Consider the following 26,101-nt stretch of genomic DNA (forward strand, 5'->3'; position numbering starts at 1 on the left):
CCCAAGAGATGACCTCTTGCTTCACGAGGAAGTGGAACAGGAAATTTAGTGCGAAAAATAAAAATGTCCTTTTTTCAGAATTACGGGAAAATATATCCAACAGTTCCCCGAAGCTGAGGGTGCAGAAGTCCCTTTATTAATCTAGAAAGCAAAGTGCTGGAGGAACTCAGTGGATCTGCAGAGGGAGTGGACTAGTTTCACCAGTTCCTTGTTTCTACAAACCACAGTTCAGATTGAGTCCCTTCAAAACAGGCCCTTTAGCCCAACTTGCCCACATGTCCCAGCTACACTAATCCCACCTGCCCACGTTTGGTCCATATCCCTCCAAACCTGTCCTATCCATGTACCTAGACTCAAAATACTGGAGTAACTCAGCGGGACAGACAGCATCTCTGGAGAAATGGGCGACGTTTCGGGTCGAGACCCTCTTCAGACCTATCCATGACAAACCTGTATGTTTCTTAAACGTTGGAACAGTCAATGTTTCAATGACCTCCCCTGGCAGCTTGTTCCGTATACCCACCACCCCTTTGTGTGACTAAGTTACGCCTCAGATCACTACTAAATCTTTCCCCCTCTCACCATAAACCTATGTCCTCTGGTCCTCAATTCACCTACTCTGTGTGTCTACCCAATCTATTCCTCTCATGATTTTGTACACCTCTATAAGATCACCCTCATCTTCCTGCACACCAAGGAATTCTCATCCAGCAGGTCTGAATGGGTCAAAGCCTGGCAAGTGATAGGTGGATACAGGTGAGGGGGTGATCGGCAGATGAGTAGACTAGGAGGGAGTGTCTAGAACCAGAGGCACAGCCTCAGAATTGAAGGACGTTCTTTTTGGAAGGCAATAAGGAAGACTTTCTTTAGTCAGAGGGAGGTAAATCTGTGGAATTCTTTACCACAGAACGTTGTGGAGGCCAAGTCAATAGATATTTTTAAGGTATGAGAATGATAGATTCTTGATTAATGCGAGTGTCAGGGGTTATGAGGCGAAGGCAGGAGAATGGGGTTGAGGGAGAGATAGACAGCCATGATTCAATGGTGTTGATGGGCCGAATGGCCTAATTCTGCTCCTATCATAAGGTCATAAGGAATAGTAGTACAATGTTCTTTAATTCTGAGGATATGACCTAGACTCTCCCATCCTCTCCACATCCACTCTATCCAAGTCTTTCACTAATCTGTATGTTTCAATGAGGTCCCCCCATCATTCTTCTAAACTCCAGCGAGAACAGGCCCAGTGCTAACAAACGCTTATCATCGGTTAGTGTACTGATTCCTGGGATCATTCTTGTAAGCCTCCTCTGGACTATCTTAGAGTCATCCTTCCTCAGATACGGTGCCCTAAATTACTCACCATATTCCAAAAGCAGCCTTACCAGCACCTTATAGATCCTCAACATTATATCCCTGTTTGTGTATATAAGCCCTATAGACATATATGCTCGCATTGAGTTTGCTCGCTATATTACCATTATCACAATAACTTATGAAGCGGCAGAAACTCGAGCGGCCCAACGACCTCTTGATATATGAGAAAGTAGACAGAAGTTGTGACAGGAAATTTAGTGCTAAAAATGTAAATGTTCTTTCACAAAATGAAGGGAAATGTATCGCAGAGTTCCCCAAAGCTGAGGGTGCATAACACTCCCTTTATTCATTGAGAAAACAAATGCTGGCGGAACTCAGCGGATCTGTGGGGGGTTAGACACAAAGGGCTGGAGTAACTCAGCAGGACGGGCAGCATATCTCCAGAGAAGGAATGGGAGACGTTTCGGGCCGAGTCCCTTCTTCAGGTTGAGAGTCAGGGGAGAGGGAAACGAGAGATATGGACGGTGATGTAGAGAGATATAGAACAATGAATGAAAGATGCAAAAAAGCTCACAATGGTAAAGGAAGCAGGCCGTTGATAGCGGTTTACTATGTGAGAAAGAGAAGTTGGTGCGACTTGGGTGGGGGAGGGATGGAGAGAGGAGGAACGCAGGGGTTACTTGAAGTTAGAGAAATCAATATTCATATCAGACAGAGAAGTGGCAAGGGAGCATCGACATTAGTCGGCAGGCCCGTCCGACAGAATTACAATCTGTCATAAAGTGGTGTTATCACGAGGGTTTACGGTTGAGAGAGTGAATTTAGTTGTAGAAGGAACCGCAGATGGTGGCTGAAACCAATGATAAACACAAAAAGCTGGAGTCACTCAATGGGTCAGTTTAGTTTAGTTTAGAGATACAGTGCAGATACAGTGTGGAAACAGGCCCTTCAGCCCACCGAGTCCGCGATGACCAATGATCACCTGTTCACACTAGGTATGTGTTTAGTTTAGAGGTACATCATAGAAACAGGCCCTTCAGCCCACCGTGGCCGGGCTGACCAGCGAAGATTCTCTGCATTAGTGTGGCAGCGTGGTAGCGTAGCGATTGAACTACTGCCTTAGAGTGCGAGTGACCCAGGTTCGATCTTCGCTACGGGTGCTGTCTGTACGGAGTTTGCACGTTCTCTCGGAGAAATGGCAGATGGAGTTTAATCCGAGCAAGAGTGCAATGTTGCACTTTGGGAGGTTGAAGGCACACGGAGAGGGAGTAGTTCCATGGCAAGTCCAATAACAGCATTGTTTGTTTTTAGCACGGAAACCGGCCCTTCGGCCCACCTAATCTTGACCGACTATCGATCACCCGTTCACACACTAGTTCTATGTGTAGTTTAGAGATACAGTGTGGAAAGAACCCTGTGGCCCACCGTGTCCACGCCGACTAGCGATCCCCGCACTATCCCACACACACTGATGACAATTTACATTTATACCAAGCCAATTAACCTACAAACCCGTACGTTTTTGGAGTTTGGGAGAAAACTGAAGGTCTTGTGGAAAACACATGCAGGTCACTGGGTGAACGTACAAACTCCATACAAACAAACACACGTAGTCACTATCGAACCCGGTTGTCTGGCGCTGTAAGGCGGACGTTCTACTGCTGCGCCAACGACTATGGGTGCTGTCTGGGGCCTGTTTCCACACTGTATCTCTAAACTAAACATAGATAAGGATGTGAACGGGTAATTGCTGGTCGGCACAGACTCTATGGGCTGAAGGGCCTGTTTTCACGCTGGGTCTCTGAATTAAACTACAACTAAACTAGCCGGGACACATCCCACTTTGTCTTTTTCTCTGTCTTCATTCTGGTCTTCTCCCAGTCTGTCCATTGGGTTAGAATGCCTGGGTTTCTAACAGGGGGACTGAGGAGAGAAAACTGTGCTGTGGGAGTGGTGGTGAGGAGGGAGTGCTGCGGGAGGAGGGAGCCGCTGTAGGGGGAGCGGTGAGGAGAGCAAGCTGCCGGAGGAGCGGTGAGAAGGGAGTGCTCTGTTGTGGAAGGGATGATGATGAAAGAAGCACTGTTCTGTGAGAAGAACTGTTCACCCCTTACCCACAGACACCCCCTGTCCCTCAGTCTCCCTCACAACTCAGACCCTCCTCCCCTCGGTTCCTCACAACAGTCCCTCCTCCCAGGGTCTCAACCCAAATCGTTGCCTATCCATGTCCTCCATAGATGCTGCCTGACCCGCTGAGTTACTCCAGCATTTTGTTTTTTATTTGTAATCCATCACAGTGGCGCAGCGGTAGAGTTGCTGCCTTACAGTGAATGCAGCACCGGAGACCCAGGTTCGATCCCGGCTACAGGTGCCATTTGTACACAGTTTGTACAATCTCCCCGTGACCTGGAAGATCAGCCATGATCATATTGAATGGCGGTGCAGGCTCGAAGGGCCGAATGGCCTACTCCTGCACTATGTTTCTATGACCTGCGTGGATTTTCTCCGAGATCTTCCGTTTCCTCCCACATGCAGGTTTGTAGGTTAATTGGCTTGGTAGATGTGAAAATTGTCCCCAGTGAGTGCAGGATAATGTTAATGTGCAGGGATCGCTGGTCGGCGCAGACTCGGTGGGCCGAAGGGTGTTTCCGTGCTGTATCTCGAAACTAAAATAAATCATCTGCAGTTCCCTGAATCTCGCCTCCATTTCCTGACGCTGCCCTCACCCTCCCTCCCGCCCACACTCACCGGGGTCCCACACTCACATGCACTCATTGCCACTTCTGGAGCCTCACGGCAGCCGGAGGAGCAGGGACCACGTTGCAAATGCATCGGATATAGACTGGGGAAACAACTCACAACAGCCGCGTATTGATGCAGCGCAGCAGAGGGTGAAGCCGGCCGACCTCAGTCTCATTCTCAAAATATACCAGTGGAATGAAATGGAAGGTGGAAGGATCTAACCAAGGACTTGCTCCCAGAAAGCACATATCTATTTAGATTTCATATGGGGGGGGAACACTCATGTCAGCATCCATCATTAGAAATTGGCAAAAAGGAAAAATAAATATAGGCAGGGAATATTTTCTACAAACCAATGGCAAGTATGGCTTCATAATTCCACTTCACATTCTTATAACGGAGCATCTTCCAGTCACTTATTTCTTCAAACTCTTCCTTGGAAAAATAGCCAGCAATGTCTTTGAAATGGTCAGCATCCTGGAAAAACAAACATTGTACCTGATACATGGTGCATGGTCTGAGAAGGAGCAGCAGCATCTTCCCCGTTCCCAGGCCCCTGAGATGACATTAATCCGGCATCTTCTGCCCGTTCTCCATGACAAAGTTCCCTGGAGTCTGACCTCTGGGCCCTGTGTCCCAGACATGGTCTCTCTCGTCTCCTTCAGCAACTCCTGGATCTCCCTTCCTGAGCTCAGACACACACTTCTCCTCTCCTCACCTGCACCTCGACTAAACCCCTCGCCTCAATTAAACCCCTCGCCTCAACCAAACCTCACACTTCACTACTAAACCTCGCCTCAACTAAACTTTACCTCACCTCAACTAAACCCCTCAATCACCTCGACCAAACTTCACCTCAGCTAAACGTCACCTCACTAAACATTGCTTCGATTAAACCTCTCGCTTCATCTAAACCTCACCTCAACTAAACCTCAACTAAACCCCAACTAAACCTCAATTAACCCCACCTCAACTAAACCTCAACTAGACCCCAACCCAACTATAAACCATGTATAGCCCCTCCCCCTCCCCCTCCCCCTCCCCCTCCCCCTCCCCCTCCCCCTCCCCCCGGCCGTTGGCGGCTCCTCACGTGACGTGAGCGGCGGCTGCACCCAGAGCGCGGGTCACGTGGACAACTCCAGCCCACGGCGGGAAAAGGCGCCAAAAGCCGTTGGTCGCGAGAGCCGGTGTGTGGGGGGGGCGCACGCACGTTGTCGTTGTCGTTGACGTTGACGTTGTCGTTGACGTTGACGTTGACGTTGACGTTGACGTTGACGTTGACGTTGACGTTGACGTCGAGCCCGTGGCCCGCCCTGCGCCGAACGCGCCTGCGCCTGCGCCACTCTCCGCGTTCACTTCACCCCCCACCCGCCTCTCGCGACCAACGGCTTTTGGCGCCTTTTGGAGCGGCCGCGCACGTGACGTGATCCGCCGCCAACCGGGGGGGGAGGGGGAGGGGCTATAAATGGTTCAGTTGGGGTGAAGTTGGGGGTAAAAGGAGAGTTTAAGAAGAGAAATAGATATCCATGTATTATTGGGGAGAGTGGAACTGAGAGAAATAATTAAAGAGGGCTTAACAAAAGAATGGCAGAGAGGACGGGAAATGGAAGTCAGGGGTAGACACTACTTTTCTATACAATCTGAAGTTAGGAAAATATGTTTCTGTACTTCTCTGTCCCATAGGGACTCAGTTAAACTGTGTAGATTGAGGTTGGGACACTGTGGGTTAAATTACTATTTGTGCATTGTAGGGAAACATGTTTCTGGCTTGTGTGAATGTGGGAGTAATGAGACAGTTAAGCATGTTTTCCTTGAATGTAAAAAGTACAGGGTAGAAAGAGAAGTATTGTTTGTTAGACTGACAGGACTTGGAGTTGAGGCTTTTTCTGTTTCATCTTTGTTTGGACACAGTGAGAAACATCAACTGATATCCAGGGCTGTTCTTCAATTCCTGCAAGTTACAGGACTGTATGTAAGGATTTAGTTCAAACTTTGACCTGTGGAGGGCAGTAATACGCTTAGCAGCGTCTACACTGCCGGAATCCTACAAGAAGAAGAAGTAGTTGATGTGATGGGTCCCAGCACACATTGGTGTGCTAGGAAATGAAAAAATGGGTAAGTTAGCAAAAGAGGCCGTTAAAAAAGAGAACATAGAGGTAAACTTACAATTATCCAAATCTGAAGGAAAACACATTGTGTGGAAGAAAATAAATCAGGAATGGCAACAATATTGGGAACAGGAGACAAAGGGGAGACACCTCTATTCGCTACAAAATAGAGTGGGCATTACAGCAAGAAGAGGGGGGAACAGGAGAGAACAGGTAGTATTAGCAAGATTGAGGATAGGACACACTCACCTGAACAGCACATTAAAGATGTTGGGAAAACACCCTACTGGGCTGTGTGAGGAATGCCATCAGCCGGAAACAGTTCAGCATGCTCTAGTTGCATGTAGGAGATATGAAACAGAAAGATGAGTTTTGATCAGTGAAATGAACAGAATTGGAATGACAGATATATCAGCAAAGAACATTCTAGAGTATGGAGGGGAAGGAAAAGGAGTAAAGGTGTTGTTTAATTTCTTGAGGGCCTCTGGCCTTATAAAAAAGGATATAATGTAAAGACATGAGGACTGTGGAGTGAAGCCAGAAGGTGGCAGCAATGCAACATTGTGGATGCCGGCTGCCGGCTGCCGTAAAACTCCAAAGAAGAAGAAGTTGATGTGATGTGAGGTGAAGTTGGGGCTGGGGTTTAGTTGATGTGATGTGAGGTGAAGTTGGGGCTGGGGTTTAGTTGATGTGATGTGAGGTGAAGTTGGGGCTGGGGTTTAGTTGATGTGATGTGATGTGAAGTTGGGGCTGGGGCTTAGTTGATGTGATGTGAGGTGAAGTTGGGGCTGGGGTTTAGTTGATGGGATGTGAGGTGAAGTTGGGGCTGGGGCTTAGTTGATGTGATGTATGGGGAAGTTGGGGCTGGGGTTTAGTTGATGTGATGTGAGGTGAAGTTGGGGCTGGGGCTTAGTTGATGTGATGTGAGGTGAGGTGAAGTTGGGGCTGGGGTTTAGTTGATGTGATGTGAGGTGAAGTTGGGGTTGGGGCTTAGTTGATGTGATGTGAGGTGAAGTTGGGGCTGGGGTTTAGTTGATGTGATGTGAGGTGAAGTTGGGGCTGGGGCTTAGTTGATGTGATGTGAAGTTGGGGCTGGGGTTTAGTTGATGTGATGTGAGGTGAAGTTGGGGCTGGGGTTTAGTTGATGTGATGTGAAGTTGGGGCTGGGGTTTAGTTGATGTGATGTGAGGTGAAGTTGGGGCTGGGGTTTAGTTGATGTGATGTGATGTGAGGTGAAGTTGGGGCTGGGGTTTAGTTGATGTGATGTGATGTGAGGTGAAGTTGGGGCTGGGGCTTAGTTGATGTGATGTGAGGTGAAGTTGGGGCTGGGGTTTAGTTGATGTGATGTGAGGTGAAGTTGGGGCTGGGGTTTAGTTGATGTGATGTGAGGTGAAGTTGGGGCTGGGGTTTAGTTGATGTGATGTGAGGTGAAGTTGGGGCTGGGGTTTAGTTGATGTGATGTGAGGTGAGGTTAAGTTGGGGCTGGGGTTTAGTTGATGTGATGTGAGGTGAAGTTGGGGCTGGGGTTTAGTTGATGTGATGTGAGGTGAGGTGAAGTTGGGGCTGGAGTTTAGTTGATGTGAGGTGAAGTTGGGGTTGGGGCTTAGTTGATGTGATGTGAGGTGAAGTTAGGGCTGGAGTTTAGTTGATGTGAGGTGAGATTCTTGAGTCTGTTATTTTCAATGTTCATCAATGGTATTGACAAGGAAACAAATTTAATGTTTCTAAGTTTGATGACATGAAACTGAGAGTAAATAGGAGAAGCAAAGAGGATGCAAAGAGGTTTCCAGGTGATGTCAGTCAGTTGAGTTACTTGTCAAATATACACAGATGCAGCAGAGAGTCATAGCGCTGTAGAGCATGGAAATGGACACATCAACCCAACACACACATGCTGACCAAGATGTCCTACTGATCCCATCACAATTGGCTACGCCTGGCCCATGTCTCTCCAAACATGTCTTTGTGCTCTCCTTACCGGAGAAAGGGGTTTTCAGCCACTCATGTAATGCAGCCAAGGCTGACCAGACTGATTCCTAGAATGGCAGGACTAATGTATAAGGAGAGGAGGAGCTGACTGAGCCAGTAGTCACTGGAGTTTGGAAGACTTAAGCATGACCTCTAAGTTAAACAACATTCAAAGCAGAGCTTGACAGACTCGATACATAAAGATATTTCCAGTGACTGTAGGATCTGGAACAAGGGGTTTTGGACTCAAGATAAGGGGTGAAACATTTAGGGCTGAATCTTGTTAAGTAGGGGATAGATTTATTTGACATACAATGCATTAACATTTATCAGGAGAGAATTGGAATATGAGAATGTTTTGAATGATTGAACAGGCTCAAAGTGACAAATAATCCACCCCTGATTCTCTTTTGCATGTTTCAATAGGTTTGGGATAGTTTGATGTTGTCTTTGTCCTTCACCATTCTGATGTTTATTTACACATTGTGAAATTTAGTCAGATAAAAAACGGGAAGTGAAACAGTCCACAGGTGAGAATACACGAATCATTGTGGTGAAATTGCAACAGATCTTCCTGCAGCTTTGACCATTGCTCTGAATTTTACATCATATCCTGAATCATTCAGAGCAATGGTCAAATCTGCAGGAAGAGCTCTCTTGCAATTTCACCACAATGATTCGTTTATTCTCAGCTCTGGGCTGATTCGCTTCCTATTTTTTACCTGAACTAAATTTCGAGTGTTTAGTAAATGATGTGTTTAGTAAATGATGTGTTTAATAAATGATGTAAATGATAGGAGTAGGCCCCACAGATAATGAAGGATCAGCAATGTATTTCCAAGTTATGATGGTGAATAACTGGGTCAATTTGTGTCACTCCACTAACATGACCAAACAATTCTGGGTATGGATTGTGCTTAGTAGATAGGGTGGAAAAGAATGTGTATGGTATGCTTGCCTTCAATGCTAAAGCCATTGAACATCAGAGTCACGATGTCAGAATGCAGCTCTATAGGACTGGTAAACAAAAACAGTTGAACATTTTCCATTGTTTTAATGTTTCCACTAAATGTGGACACTTTCGTGCCATCCTGAATTATCCTGCAACTGATCCAATTGTGAATCACTTCACAGTCACCCACATTATTGTGCCCCCTGGTCATGTACATCACAGACTGTATAAGGATAGCAGGTTGTCTCTCCTTGAGGATGCTGGTGATATGGAGACCACATTCTCTTTACTTGTTTCTAAAGACAAATCTTCAAATACATTATTTCTGTTCTGGTGCTGCCCATTGTGGGTCAAAGTCTGGATTATGAGGACAGGAATATTGGCCCCATGTCCCACACACTGTTACTGTGGGGCAAAGGTTGGATTATGGGGACAGGAACATTGGCCCCATGTCCCACACACTGTTACTGTGGGGCAAAGGCTGGATTATGGGGACAGGAACATTGGCCCCATGTCCCACACACTGTTACTGTGGGGCAAAGGCTGGATTATGAGGACAGGAATATGGCCCCATGTCCCACACACTGTTACTGTGGGGCAAAGGCTGGATTATGGGGACAGGAACATTGGCCCCATGTCCCACACACTGTTACTGTGCTGAGGAATAAAACAACGACATGACAAAGAGATGTCCATCCAGGGATGTGGCTGACTGACCCACTCCAGACTGCAGGATAACATAGAAACATAGACAATAGGTGCAGCAGTACAGACCATTCGGGCCCTTTGAGCCTGCACCATTTAGCATTCAATATGATCATGCCTGATCATCCAACTCAGTATCCTGTACCTGCCTTCTCTCCATACCTCCTGATCCCTTTAGCCACAAGGGCCACATCTAACTCCCTCTTAAATATAGCCAGTGAACTGTGGCCTCAACCACCTTCTGTGGCAGAGAATTCGACAGATTCACCACTCTCTGTGTGTGGAAAATAAATGTTTTTCTCATCTAGGTCCTAAAAGATTTCCCCTTTATCCTTAAACGGTGACCCCTTGTCCTGGACTTCCCCAACATCGGGAACAATCTTCCTGCATCTAGCCTGTCCAACCCCATAAGAAATTTGTAAATTCCTATAAGATCCCCCTCAATCTTCTAAACCCTAGCGAGTACAAGCCGAGTCTATCCAGTCTTTCTTCATATGAAAGTCCTGCCATCCCAGGAATCAGTCTGGTGAACCTTCTCTGTACTCCCTCTATGGCAAGAATGTCTTCCCTCAGATTAGGAGACCAAAACTGTACGCAATACTCCAGGTGTGGTCTCACCAAGACCCTGTACAACTGCAGTAGAACCTCCCTGCTCCTATACTCAACTCCTTTTGTTATGAATGCTAACATACCATTCGCCTTCTTGCTGAGGGATTGTGCAGCCAATTTATAGACTCTGTTAGAGAGGATCACTGTCTTGGGACCTTCCCCTGCTGGACATTGAGGACTGAGTCTGGTGGGACAACCTTCATACAATGGAAGGGATATCACCCCAGGGAAGGGGCCAAATGACAGTATATTGTGTAAAGACAGGTACAAACACTACTGAGTGTGACATTATTGAATGTATAGACACCAAAAGCATTTGTGTTAGTTGTGTATAGAATTATGGAACTGCAGATGCTGTTTTACCAAGGAAAGACAGAAAATACTGGAGTAACTCAGTGTGTCAAGCAGCATTCCTGTTGAACAAGGATAGTTTTGAGTTGGGACTCTTCAGACTAGTTTGGTGTATATATATTTTATTCTGAAATAAAGTTTATTTTTGAATATAAAGAATGTGAGGTTTGAAGAGAGCAAGGATTCTGCCTTTTCCCATCACATTCAGGACATGATGCAACATTCAGAGCAATGGTCAAAGCTGCAGGAAGAGCTGTCTTGCAATTTAACCACAACGATTCGTGTATTCTGACCTGTGGACTGTTTCACTTCCTGTTTTTTATCTGACTAAATTTCACAATGTGTAAATAAACATCAGAATGGTGAAGGACAAAGACAACATCAAACTATCCCAAAACCTATTGAAACATGCAAAAGGGAATCAGGGGTGGATTATTTGTCACTTTGAGCCTGTTCAATCATTCAAAACATTCTCATATTCCAATTCTCTCCCGATAAATGTTGATGCATTTTATGTCAAATAAATCTATCCCCAACTTAACAAGATTCAGTGACCTGCCATCTACCATTTTCTGTGGAGTGAATTTCAATGGCTCACCATATTCACAATGAAGAAATGTCTCAGCCCTAAATGTTTCACCCCTTATCTTGAGTCCAAAACCCCTTGTTCCAGATCCTACAGTCACTGGAAATATCTTTATGTTTTGAGTCTGTCTAGCACTGCTTTGTATGTTGTTTAATTTAGAGAGGTCATGCTTAACTCTTCCAGACTCAACAGAGGCTGAGCAGCAATAAAAATGAATTGTATTTCTCTGCAGAATTCACACAATATGGGGGAAATGAGTTGTTAACCCGGATTAAGGAAGGAGCCTGATTAGATTTCTTGTCACAATGAGGATGACACTAACTCCTGAGCTGATGATGAGCTGCACGTTGTGATTCCCTCCAGATGTTTTGCTGATAAATCTATGTTTTAGGATGTGGGCCTCAGTGTTTAGGCTTCCATTTTTAACCCATGAGGATGTGACCATCCTTATTCCACCACTGATGGATGTGTTTAGTAAATGATGTAAATGATAGGAGTAGGCCCCACAAATAACGAAGGCCCAGCAATGTATTTCCAAGTTATGATGGTGACTAACTGGGTCAATTTGTGCCACTCCACTAACATGACCAAACAATTCTGGGTATGGATTGTGTTTGCATATTGTGGATATATTTTCTAGCATCGATGCAGTCATCAATGTAATGGGGATAGAGTTCGGGGATAGGGCCAGTGTACACCTGGAACACAATGTATCTCTCGTGTCTCTTTCTCTAGGCTGTGAAGATCTTGGTGCAACTCTGTGAGGTTGGGCTTGGAGAACACCAAATGGCAGAGGGAAAAACTAGTGATTGTGAAGATGTTTGCTGGAGGTTCTACCTTGAGTGAAATTCAGAACTGAGGAGAAATTTGCTCTCAATATTGGACTTTGACAAATTGTAGTAGTTTGATGATCATATGCAGCTGATTGGTGACCTCCTAAATCCAACCTCCACCATGATCTGATGCAATGAATATTAGTTTGATCTATCGGACCAACTACAGCATGAACAGGCAAGAATATCGACCGTTCCATTTATTACAAAACAACAGATTCTGTCATTTGCCATTATCATAGACATTTCAAACATCACACAGTCATCTGCTTGAATATGTGTTACTGGAAACTATTCGAACTTCAGTTGTGAATAGCATTCATTATACTTGTCTTTCTCCAGGCTGGTTAGCATTCTGCAAAAGCTTTTCTCTTTACCTCACGAACGTGACACTGAACTAAACTGAATTGAACTGGAAGGGACGTGATTTATTCCCAGAGGTTGTGAAGGTCTTGGTGCAAACCCCGTTCCTGCCTTCTCACCATATCCCCTGACTCCGCTATCTTTAAGAGCCCTATCTAGCTCTCTCTTGAAAGCATACAGAGAAACGGCCTCCACCGACCTCGGAGGCAGAGAATTCCACAGACTCACCACTCTCTGTGAGAAAAGGTGTTTCCTGGTCTCTCTTCTAAATGGCTTACTCCTTATTCTTAAACTGTGGCCCCTGGTTCTGGACTCCCCCAACTTCGGGAACATATTTCCTGACTCTAGCGTGTACAAGCCCTTAACAATCTTATATGTTTCAATGAGATGCCCTCTACATTTGGATATAGATTTAAACTGCTATAATGGTATATGGACATATAATGGTAGATGGACACACTGATCTGTTTTGTTGTCAATGCCTACTATGTTCTGTTGTGCTGAAGCAAACCAAGAATTTCATTGTCCTATCTGAATAGTGATGTGTTATATCTGGACTTTCAGAAGGCTTTCGACAAGGTCCCACATAAGAGATTAGTATACAAACTTAAAGCACACGGTATTGGGGGTTCAGTATTGATGTGGATAGAGAACTGGCTGGCAGACAGGAAGCAAAGAGTAGGAGTAAACCGGTCCTTTTCACAATGGCAGGCAGTGACTAGTGGGGCAGCGCAAGGCCAGGTGCGGGGACTAGTGGGGCAGCGCAAGGGTCGGTGCGGGGACCAGCAGCGACTAGTGGGGCAGCGCAAGGCCCGGTGCGGGGACCAGCAGTGACTAGTGGGGTACCGCAAGGCTCAGTGCTGGGACCCCAGCTATTTACGATATATATTAATGATTTGGACGAGGGAATTGAATGCAACATCTCCAAGTTTGCGGATGACACGAAGCTGGGGGGCAGTGTTAGCTGTGAGGAGGATGCTAGGAGGCTGCAAGGTAACTTGGATCGGCTGGGTGAGTGGGCAAATGCATGGCAGATGCAGTATAATGTGGATAAATGTGAGGTTATCCACTTTGGTGGCAAAAACAGGAAAGTAGACTATTATCTGAATGGTGGCCGATTAGGAAAGGGGGAGATGCAACGAGACCTGGGTGTCATGGTGCACCAGTCATTAAAAGTAGGTATGCAGGTGCAGCAGGCAGTGAAGAAAGCGAATGGTATGTTAGCATTCATAGCAAAAGGATTTGAGTATAGGAGCAGGGAGGTTCTGCTGCAGTTGTACAGGGTCTTGGTGAGACCACACCTGGAGTATTGCATACAGTTTTGGTCCCCTAATCTGAGGAAAGACATTCTTGCCATAGAGGGAGTACAGAGAAGGTTCACCAGACTGATTCCTGGGATGGCAGGACTTTCATATGAAGAAAGACTGGATTGACTCGGCTTGTACTCGCTAGAATTTAGGAGATTGAGGGGGGATCTTATAGAAGGGAGGAGAGGAGATGGGAGGAGAGGAGAGGGGAGGGGAGGGATATTAACTTTAAACTGGACATATAAACATTGCATTAGGGGTCAAATTCACTGCACACTGAGGCATGGTTGCAATCAAAGATCATATAGCAAGAATATAGGATCTTTGCTATATCTTTGGTTGCAATGCAGAGAGTCCTCACTAATGCACAGTGATTGTACACTTTGAACTGGGTATAAATATTGCAACAGGGTCAAATTCACTGCACACCGGGGTATGGTTGTAATGCAGAGAGCCCCCACTGATGCACAGAGATTATACACTTCAATAATAATATATTTTATTGTCATTACACATAAGTGCAACAAGATTTGGTTTGCAGCTTCCATCCGATGTCATAATTTAAATAACTGATAAGATTTAGTTTTAGATTTAGATTTAGATACCTAGAGAACATGGATTGTAAAAGAACAGTGAAATAGTCAAAACAGTTCAAACAGACTAAAGTGCAGATGTGTGTGTGGGACGTGACCATCCGAGGGAGGGAGAACAGTCCGGGGGGGGGGGGGGTGTGGGGACACTCAGCAGGGCCAAATAGACAAATCATTGTGGTTAAATTGCAACAGATCTTCCTGCAGGTTTGACCATTGCTCTGAATTTTGCATCATATCCTGAATCATTCAGAGCAATGGTCAAAGCTGCAGGAAGATCTGTCTTGCAATTTCACCACAATGATTTGTTTATTCTCAGCTCTGGGCTATTTTATATCTCAACTAAATTTCGAGTGTTTAGTAAATGAGGTGTCTAGTAAATGATGTAAATGATAGGAATAGGCCCCACAGATAATGAAGGATCAGCAATGTATTTCCAAGTTATGATGGTGAATAACTGGGTCAATTTGTGTCACTCCACTAACATGACCAAACAATTCTTGGTATGGATTGTGCTTAGTAGACAGGGTGGAAAATAATGTGTATGGTATGTCAGAATGCAGCTCTATAGGACTGGTAAACAAAAACAGTTGAACATTTCCCATTGTTTTAATGTTTCCACTAAATGTGGACACTTTCGTGCCATCCTGAATTATCCTGCAACTGATCCAATTGTGAGTCACTTCACAGTCACCCACATTATTGTGCCCCCTGGTCATCTACATCACAGACTATATAAGGATAGCAGGGTTGTCTCTCCTTGAGGATGCTGGTGATATAGAGACCGCATTCTTTTGGGTTGGGATGTAATGTTAAAATTGTACAAGGCATTGGTGAGGCCAATTCTGGAGTATGGGGTACAATTTTGGTCACCTAATTATAGGAAGGATGTCAACAAAATAGAGAGAGTACAGAGGAGATTTACTAGAATGTTGCCTGGGTTTCAGCAACTAAGTTACAGAGATAGGTTGAACAAGTTAGGGCTTTATTCTTTGGAGCGCAGAAGGTTAAGGGGGGACTTGATAGAGGTCTTTAAAATGATGAGAGGGATAGACAGAGTTGACGTGGATAAGCTTTTCCCACTGAGAGTAGGGAAGCTTCAAACAAAAGGACATGACTTGAGAATTAAGGGACAGAAGTTTAGGGGTAACATGAGGGGGAACCTCTTTACTCAGAGAGTGGTAGCTGAGTGGAATGAGCTTCTAGTGGAGGTGGTGGAGGCAGGTTCGATTTTATCATTTAAAAATAAATTGGATAGTTATATGGATGGGAAAGGAATGGAGGGTTATGGTCTGAGTGCAGGTAGGTGGGACTAGGGGAGAATAAGTGTTCGGCACAGACTAGAAGGGTCGAGATGGCCTGTCTCCGTGCTGTAATTGTTATATGGTTATATTCTGTTTACTTGTTTCTAAAGACAAATCTTCAAAAACATTATTTCTGTTCTGGTGCTGCCCACTGTGGGGCAAAGGCTGGATTATGGGGACAGGAACATTGGCCCCATGTCCCAGCCCACTGTGGGGCAAAGGCTGGATTATGGGGACAGGAACATTGGCCCCATGTCCCACACACTGTTACTGTGGGGCAAAGGCTGGATTATGGGGACAGGAATATTGCCCCATGTCCCACACACTGTTACCGTGGGGTAAAGGCTGGATTATGGGGACAGGAATATTGCCCCATGTCCCACACACTGTTACTGTGCTGAGGAATAAAACAACGACATGACAAAGAGAGGTCCATCTAGGGATGTGGCTGACTGACCCACTCCAGACTGCAGGATAACATAGAAACATAGACAATAGGTGCAGGAGTAGAGGCCATTCGGCCCTTCGAGCCTGCACCATTCAATATGATCATGGCTGATCATCCAACTCAGTATCCTGTACCTGCCTTCTCTCCATACCTCCTGATCCCTTTAGCCACAAGGGCCACATCTAACTCCCTCTTAAATATAGCCAGTGAACTGTGGCCTCAACCACCTTCTGTGGCAGAGAATTCGACAGATTCACCACTCTCTGTGTGTGGAAAAAAAATGTTTTTCTCATCTCGGTCCTAAAAGATTTCCCCCTTATCCTTAAACTATGACCCCTTGTTCTGGACTTCCCCAACATCGGGAACAATCTTCCTGCATCTAGCCTGTCCAACCCCTTAAGAATTTTGTAAGTTTCTATAAGATCCCCCCTCAATCTTCTAAACTCTAGCGAGTACAAGCCGAGTCTATCCAGCCTTTCTTCATATGAAAGTCCTGCCATCCCAGGAATCGGTCTGGTGAACCTTCTCTGTACTCCCTCTATGGCAAGAATGCCTTTCCTCAGATTAGGAGACCAAAACTGTACGCAATACTCCAGGATATTCCCTAGGACATTGAGGGAAGTTAGTGTAGAAATAGCCGGGGCTATGACAGAAATATTTCAAATGTCATTAGAAACGGGAATAGTCCCCGAGGATTGGCGTACTGCACATGTTGTTCCATTGTTTAAAAAGGGTTCTAAGAGTAAACCTAGCAATTATAGACCTGTTAGTTTGACTTCAGTGGTGGGCAAATTAATGGAAAAGATACTTAGAGATAATATATATAAGCATCTGGATAGACAGGGTGTGATTAGGAACAGTCAACATGGATTTGTGCCTGGAAGGTCATGTTTGACTAATCTTCTTGAATTTTTTGAAGAGGTTACTAGGGAAATTGACGAGGGTAAAGCAGTGGATGTTGTCTATATGGACTTTAGTAAGGCCTTTGACAAGGTTCCTCATGGAAGGTTGGTTAAGAAGGTTAAACTGTTGGGTATAAATGCAGGAATAGCAAGATGGATTCAGCAGTGGCTGAATGGGAGAAGCCAGAGGGTAATGGTGGATGGCTGTTTGTCGGGGTGGAGGCAGGTGACTAGTGGGGTGCCTCAGGGATCTGTGTTGGGTCCTTTGTTGTTTGTCATGTACATCAATGATCTGGATGAAGGGGTGGTAAATTGGATTAGTAAGTATGCAGATGATACCAAGATAGGGGGTGTTGTGGATAATGAAGAGGATTTCCAAAGTCTACAGAGTGATTTAGGCCATTTGGAAAAATGGGCTGAAAGATGGCAGATGGAGTTTAATGCTGATAAATGTGAGGTGTTACACCTTGGCAGGACAAATCAAAATAGGACGTACATGATAAATGGTAGGGAATTGAAGAATACAGTTGAACAGAGGGATCTGGGAATAACCGTGCATAGTTCCTTGAAGGTGGAATCTCATATAGATAGGGTGGTAAAGAAAGCTTTTGGTATGCTAGCCTTTATAAATCAGAGCATTGAGTATAGAAGCTGGGATGTAATGTTAAAATTGTACAAGGCATTGGTGAGACCAAATCTGGAGTATGGTGTACAATTTTGGTCGCCCAATTATAGGAAGGATGTCAACAAAATAGAGAGAGTACAGAGGAGATTTACTAGAATGTTGCCTGGGTTTCAACAACTAAGTTACAGAGATAGGTTGAATAAGTTAGGTCTTTATTCTCTGGAGCGCAGAAGGTTAAGGGGGGACTTGATAGAGGTCTTTAAAATGATGAGAGGGATAGACAGAGTTGATGTGAGCAAGCTTTTCCCTTTGAGAATAGGGAAGATTCAAACAAGAGGACATGACTTCAGAATTAAGGGACAGAAGTTTAGGGGTAACATGAGGGGGAACTTCTTTACTCAGAGAGTGGTAGCGGTGTGGAATGAGCTTCCAGTGGAAGTGGTGGCGGCAGGTTCGTTGGTATCATTTAAGAATAAATTGGATAGGCATATGGATGAGAAGGGAATGGAGGGTTATGGTATGAGTGCAGGCAGGTGGGACTAAGGGAAAAAAAATTGTTCGGCGCGGACTTGTAGGGCCGAGATGGCCTGTTTCCGTGCTGTAATTGTTATATGGTTATATGGTTATATGGTGTGGTCTCACCAAGACCCTGTACAACTGCAGTAGAACCTCCCTGCTCCTATACTCAAATCCGCTATGGCAAGAATGTCTTTCCTCAGATTAGGAGACCAAAACTGTACGCAATACTCCAGGTGTGGTCTCACCAAGACCCTGTACAACTGCAGTAGAACCTCCCTGCTCCTATACTCAAATCCTGTATGGCAAGAATGTCTTTCCTCAGATTAGGAGACCAAAACTGTACGCAATACTCCAGGTGTGGTCTCACCAAGACCCTGTACAACTGCAGTAGAACCTCTCTGCTCCTAGACTCAAATCCTTTTGCTATGAATGCTAACATACCATTCGCCTTCTTGCTGAGGGACGCACTGAAGCTTTGTGCAGCCAACATATAGACTCTGTTAGAGAGGATCACTGTCTTGGGACCTTCCCCTGCTGGACATTGAGGACTGAGTCTGGTGGGTCAACCTTCATACAATATCACCCCAGGGGGCCAAATGACAGTATATTGTGTAAAGACAGGTACAAACACTACTGAGTGTGACATTATTGAATGTATAGACACCAAAAGCATTTGTGTTAGTTGTGTATAGAATTATGGAACTGCAGATGCTGTTTTACCAAGGAAAGACAGAAAATACTGGAGTAACTCAGTGTGTCAGGCAGGCAGCATTCCTGTTGAACAAGGATAGTTTTGAGTTGGGACTCTTCAGACTAGTTTGGTATATATTTTATTCTGAAATTATGTTTATTTTTGAATATAAAGAATGTGAGGTTTGAAGAGAGCAAGGATTCTGCCTTTTCCCATCACATTCAGGACATGATGCAACATTCAGAGCAATGGTCAAAGCTGCAGGAAGAGCTGTCTTGCAATTTAACCACAATGATTCGTGTATTCTGACCTGTGGACTGTTTCACTTCCCGTTTTTTATCTGACTAAATTTCACAATGTGTAAATAAACGTCAGAATTGTGAAGGACAAAGATAACATCAAACTATCCCAAAACCTATTGAAACATGCAAAAGGGAATCAGGGGTGGATTATTTGTCACTTTGAGCCTGTTCTATCATTCAAAACATTCTCATATTCCAATTCTCTCCCGATAAATGTTGATGCATTTTATATCAAAGAAATCTATCCCCTACTGAACAAGATTCAGTGACCTGCCATCTACCATTTTCTGTGGGGTGAATTTCAATGGCTCACCATATTCACAATGAAGAAATGTCTCAGCCCTAAATGTTTCACCCCTTATCTTGAGTCCAAAACCCCTTGTTCCAGATCCTACAGTCACTGGAAATATCTTTATGTATCGAGTCTGTCTAGCTCTGCTTTGAATGTTGTTTAATTTAGAGAGGTCATGTTTAAGTCTTCCAAACTCCAGTGACTACTGGCTCAGTCAGCTCCTCCTCTCCTTACACATTAGTCCTGCCATTCCAGGAATCAGTCTGGTCAGCCTTGGCTGCATTACATGTGTGGCTGAAAAACACTTTCTCCGGTAAGGAGAGCACAAAGACATGTTTGGAGAGACATGGGCCAGGGACAGCCAATTGTGATGGGGTCAGTTGGACATCTTGGTCAGCATGTGTGTGTTGGGTTGATGTGTCTATTTCCATGCTCTACAGCTCTATGACTCTCTGCTGCATCTGTGTATATTTGACAAGTAACTCAACTGACTGACATCACCTGGAAACCTCTTTGCATCCTCTTTGCTTCTCCTATTTACTCTCAGTTTCATGTCATCAAACTTAGAAACATTCAATTTGTTTCCTTGTCAATACCATTGATGAACATTGAAAATAACAGACTCAACAGCTGGCTTGATGCTGGATCATTCATCACCACCTGCCACCCTAACAAAGTCTCCTCTCTGTTTCCTGTCTGCCAAATAATTTTCAATTCATGCCTGTTTAATATTGCCTAATCCACGTGTTTAAAATTCAAAGACCTTCTGAAAATTGGACACATCGACTTGTTCTCCCTGAAACAAACAAAAACAATCTGCTGGAGGGGCTCAGTGGGTCAGGCAGCATCTGTCGAGGTAAATGTACAGATGACCCTGTGTATCGTGAACCTTCTTCAGTTGCGAATGGTCATCTGTCCATTTACTTCCACAGATGATTCCTGATCCACAAATTCCCTCCAGCAATTTGTTCTTTGTTCGTGTTTCCAGAATCTACAAACTCTTGTGTCCCCACATCTTCTCCCTTATCTATTCTACACGGTACATCACCATCATCTACAATAGATTTGTTTGCCATCATTTCACTTACATACATTTAAAAATACATTGTTTTATCGCATAAATTATTTTAAATATCCAAACACTGTTTTGGAACCCGGAAACACAAAACCAGGTTGGAGATTGAAATATGTTTTAATTAATAAAGAGCAACATTTACTAGAGAGAAACACCATTATTTTATTTTTTAATCAGTGGGAAGAAGCAACAATAAATTGAAATATTATGATTTTTGGTCAAGACACCAACAATGTTAGTTTTCCCATGGTGAAATATGTGGGCTCCTTCTCATGAAGAGGCAAGTGAGGAAACAGTATGTTCTTTCTCCTTTCATCAGGGCCAATCCTCTCTCCGGGAATGGTTCAGTTTATCCTAATGGGTGGAATGGAATTGCCAGCATGTTTAATGAACACAACCCTCTATGGATGTTTTTTCATCATGAAATGGCAGGACCCCCCTGGATTGCATGTACTCTCTGGTGGAACATCAGGCCCAGCAGATGCAGCAAAGCACCTGGAGCTCTCCCATTTGAGATCCATTCGAAATGTTCAAAATCGCAAAGGTGCAAGTTCGATTCCAGATGGAGTCTTTATTTGTTGTATATCTTAACCCATTTGTATCAACGCCAGTGGTGCGGGAACCCTGAGCTGGAGGGGGAGTGTCATTGAGTTTGACAAGAGGCAACGTCAGTTACTGTGCAGTGTGAGGGAACCTCAGCTTGTCCTGTGCTGGGCTCAAAGTCACATTGCTACTTCTCCAGAATTCCACACAAGTTCCTCTGCAGAAGGTCAGTAAACTTCACACGTTATTCTTCATTGGTAATAGTGGATTAAATGAACGGGATTAAATGATTGAAATGTAGTTTGCAAAACTGATGTACTTCTTCAAATTTTATTGTGAAATGTGTTCTCCTGTTACAATGATGGTGTCTTCACTAAAATGGGAACAAATGTCATTATTTTTGCTCCATCCGACTGATTAAAATCTAAAATAGCGGTGTTTCTCCTGACTATTCAAATGCACTTTATTCTTTCCCACATTTCAAATTTCCTGTTTCCTACCTGTTGTATGAAAAGATTTCAATATAACCTTGTATGTTGTATCTGTTTTCCAAAACAATGTTTGATCTTGAAACAAAAGAAATTGTTGGATGAATCATTTTCCTCCACAGATGCTGCCTGAGCTGCTGATTTCATCCAGGAATTTGTTCTGGGTTTATTTGCTTCAGGGAGAAGAAGTGGATGTGTTGAATTTTCAGAAGGTCTTTGATAAAGGCATGTGTAAAAGATCAACAAGGAATATTAAAATATAATTGGCTTTAAACATATCCTGGTAATTTCTAGTAATTTCAATTCCCAAATATTTAAAATTTTCTGTAGCTATTTTAAAGGGGAATTTCCTGAGGTGTGTTGAGTCTTTTGGTTTTATCGACATAATTTCACTTTTGTTCCAATTTATTCTATATCCTGAGAAGGATCCAAAGTCCTCAATTAAATTTAATATATTCGGTATACTAATTTGTGGTTTTGTGATGTACAGTAGTACATCATCGGCATATAGGGATATTTTGTTATTTGAATATTTTGTATTATAACCGTAAATATCCAGGTGTGTTCTTATTTTTTCAGCAAGGGGTTCAATTACCAAAGCAAATAACAGCGGAGATAATGAACAACCTTGTCTATTGCCCCTTGATAGTTCAAATTTCGAGGATAATATATTATTAGTTAGTATTCTAGCCGTAGGTTTGTTATATAATAGTTTTATCCATGCAATGAAGTTCTCGCCCAATTGGAATTTTTGCAATACTTTAATCATATAATCCCATTCTACTTGATCAAACGCTTTTTCTGCGTCCAGTGAGATGATAGATAACTCTTGGTCATGAGATTTATGTGAGTGCATTATGTTAAGCAAACGTCTCAAGTTATTGAATGAATGTCTCTTAGGTATAAATCCTGTTTGATCCTCATTTATTAGTCTACTAACATACCTGCTTAGTCTACTGGCTAGTGTTTTCGCTATTATTTTTTGATCCGTATTTAACAAAGCGATAGCTCTATATGATCCTGGTTCTTCTATATTTTTATCTTTTTTAAGTATTAATATGATCGTTGATTCTGCTAGTGTTTCATGTAAGCTTTGCTCTTTAAAAGCATATGTATACATTTTTTGTAATCGTGGAGTAACTATGTCGTAAAAAGATTTATAAAATTCATTACTGAATCCGTCTGGTTTTGGTGTTTTTCCATTCTTTAGTGTTTTTATTGTGTCTTCTATCTCCTTAGAAGTAATTTGTGCTCCCAGTTCCTCTTGTTCCCTCAGTTCTAATTGTGGTAGGTTACAGTTATCTAGAAATTCTGAAATTTTATTATTGTCTATTAACGTTTTAGATGTGTATAGATTCTGGTAAAATTGAGCAAATCTTTTATTGATATCCTTGGGTAATGTTAATAATTCCCCTCTGTCTGATTTAATCTTTAATATTGCATTCTCTTTTTCCCGTTTTTTCAGTTGGCGTGCTAGAAGTTTGTGGGGTTTGTCCCCGAATTCGAAGTGTTCTTGTTTTGTGATTTGAAATAATGTTATAACTTTCTCTGACAGTAATTTATTTAGCTTAAATTTCAATAGTAGGATTTTATTATGTTTATCCATAGTTGGATCTTTAGCATTATCTGTATCTAATTGTTTTATTTGTTCTTCTAAATGTCTTTGTTCATTCTTATTCTTTTTATTTTGATAAGCTTGAAATGAAATAATGACTCCTCTAATAAATGCTTTGAAGGATTCCCATAATAGCGTGGGGGATATATCTGGTGTATCATTTATCTCAAAAAATAGGTCCATCTGTTTTTTTAGATATATACTCCCTTGTGGGTCTTTTAAAATTTGCGAGTTAAACCTCCAGAACGATTTATTCATAGACATTCCTTCTAGTTTTAAAACAAAAGTTAACGGAGAGTGGTCTGAGATCGCATTAATGTGGTATTTAGGGTTCATAGTGTGCGGAATTAAATTTGTATCCACAAGAAAATAGTCTATCCGTGAGTATGTTTTATGCACCGTTGAATACAACGAATAATCCCTTCCCGTCGGGTTTGCAATCCTCCACACATCTACTATATTTGTGTTTTCCATATATGTATGTAAAAGTTCACTGGTTTTAGATTTCATATTGCCTTTTTGTTTTTGCATCGATTTATCTAGATAAGGGTCTTAAACACAGTTAAAGTCTCCTCCAATTATAACATTTTGATAATTAAATTCTGCAATTATATTCAGAATTTTATTAAAAAATTGAGGGTTATCAAAATTGGGCGCATATATGTTTACCAACATAATTGGCGTATTATTGATCTCTCCTGCTACTATAAGGTATCTCCCTTCCTTATCTGAAATAATATTCTTTGATTTAAATGGAATTCCTTTACGAATAATGATTGCAGTACCTCTAGATTTGGAAGTGAATGAAGAGTGAAATGTTTGGCCTATCCAGTTCGCCCTCAGTCTCGTCTGATCTTGATGTTTAAGATGCGTTTCCTGTAGAAACGAAATATCCGTGTTGTATGATTTCAACTGAGTTAGTATCTTGCCCCTTTTAATAGGTTCATTAATACCCCTTATATTCCAACTACATAGTGTGATTCCTCCCATTTTCTTTTGATTGTCGTCATACATTTTTACCAATTTTAATGACCTTATTTATTATGGTGCATTCATACCTCAGGACTCTGGTTATTTTGGGGGCATTTATATTATAGACTTCCTTGGTAGTTCCCCTCTGCGATTGTCCTTGAAAAAAAAACACATAGATGTGACATATTGTGATAAAAAAAAAAGGTATATCAAATAAATTTACGGTGTCTGAGTTTCGGACACCGTAGTGAGTGGCCCACTCGTCTGTGGGGTACGACATCGATATCGCTTCCGGCGTAGATGTTATGAGGTTAGCCCCGCTGCCTTTATTACCCAAAACCCAGGGGGTCGGTACCGTTTCCAAATCAGTTCTATTTCACCCAGTTGCAGTATATATATATATGTTTCATTCCGACTTATCCAATCTAATCATGTATTCAGTTACATATATTCCTCACTCTTTATCTCTTAAGTGAGCTGTTCGCTGAAAGGGTTAACCGGAGTCAGGCTCCGGGAATTATGCCAGGTGCCTGAGTCTCCTCCCCTCCCCACTCGAGCTGCGGAACATATGTGATTACTGTTGTCTGCGTTATAAAGCTCAATTGCTATTTCTATATTAGTATTGTTAATTATTAATTATTGTTAATTCTCAATATTTTGTAAAACTATATAAGCCATGTGATGTTTTTCGCTCTCAGCTCAGCAGATCGTCACTCCCATGTTATCAGTCTTTCCTCGTTTGAGCACAGAGTGTCCTTGAGTTAGATTCCGCAATGTTCAAGGGGAGATAATAATGCCTAGTCACGTCTCGTGGAAAATCTGTTGCGTGTAATAATTTTTAAAGATTGGTGTTGTTCACTTATTTCACTTTTCTTGTGATATTCTTGTTGGGGGAATAAGCAAATTAATTTGTTCATGACGTCTTGGTGATCAATCTTCAATTGTTGCTGCCTTGGCCACGATTTCTTGAGCATATTTAAGAGATTCCCTTACTTAAGAAATTAAATAATTTGATTAAATTCTGGAAAACACTTCCGATGTCCTTAATAGGCCGAATAAACGCTATAAAAATGATTTTCTTACCACAAATTCTATACCTATTTCAATCAATACCTATATATCTCCTAAAAACGTTTTTCAAAAAATTGGACTCAGACATTACAAATTTTATATGGGATTATAAATCCCATTGAATACAAAGAACACACCTTAATAAACGAAAAGAGTTGGGGGGTCTAGCGCTCCCTAACTTTATGTATTATAATTGGGCAGTAAATATTAAAAATACGATTCACCTGCTGGATAACTCTGCCCAGCAGGCGGACTGGATTGTAATGGAAAAAGGGGATTGCTCCCCGAGTAATATAGGAGCGATTATCCTCTCACCAATAAATTTGAATAATAAAAATTATAATAAAAACCCAATTATACATAGCACAATTAGAACATGGAAACAAATAAAACAGAATCTAAAATTAAGAAACCTATCTCTCTCAATACCAATAGTCAATAACCCATCGTTTAAACCATCAATCATAGACAAATCATTTATACAATGGGAAAGAATGGGAATCAAAATGCTCGAAGATCTGTATGAATTGGGAAAATTACTATCATTTCAACAACTACAACTGAAATATAATTTGAAAAATAACCAATATTTTAAATATCTTCAAATTCGTGATTATCTGAAAAAATACACAAAAGACTATCATAATATGCCTACCGACTTACTGGATGAAGCAATGAAGACAAAGGCGGAATCAGCTAATCTAATATCGTACATATAATATCATTTTAAACATAGAAATACCCACAACAGATGGAATTAGAAGAGACTGGGAACAAGAATTAGCTATAAAAATTTCAAAAGAGAGCTGGGATAATCATTTACTACAGG

General features: G+C 42.7%; 1 protein-coding gene across 1 annotated transcript in view; it reads left to right on the forward strand.

Annotated features, from left to right (window-relative positions):
• Positions 1-4,076: 4,076 nt before the first annotated feature.
• Positions 4,077-26,101, forward strand: part of LOC116969854 — a 31,693-nt gene continuing 9,668 nt past the window's right edge. Inside the window, exon 1 of the mRNA XM_033016621.1 lies at positions 4,077-4,260. Coding sequence (XP_032872512.1) covers positions 4,077-4,260 — 184 coding nt within the window. The remainder of the gene's footprint in view (positions 4,261-26,101) is intronic.

Source organism: Amblyraja radiata, unplaced genomic scaffold (assembly GCF_010909765.2).
Source record: "Amblyraja radiata isolate CabotCenter1 unplaced genomic scaffold, sAmbRad1.1.pri scaffold_20_ctg1, whole genome shotgun sequence".
Classification (NCBI taxonomy): domain Eukaryota; kingdom Metazoa; phylum Chordata; class Chondrichthyes; order Rajiformes; family Rajidae; genus Amblyraja; species Amblyraja radiata.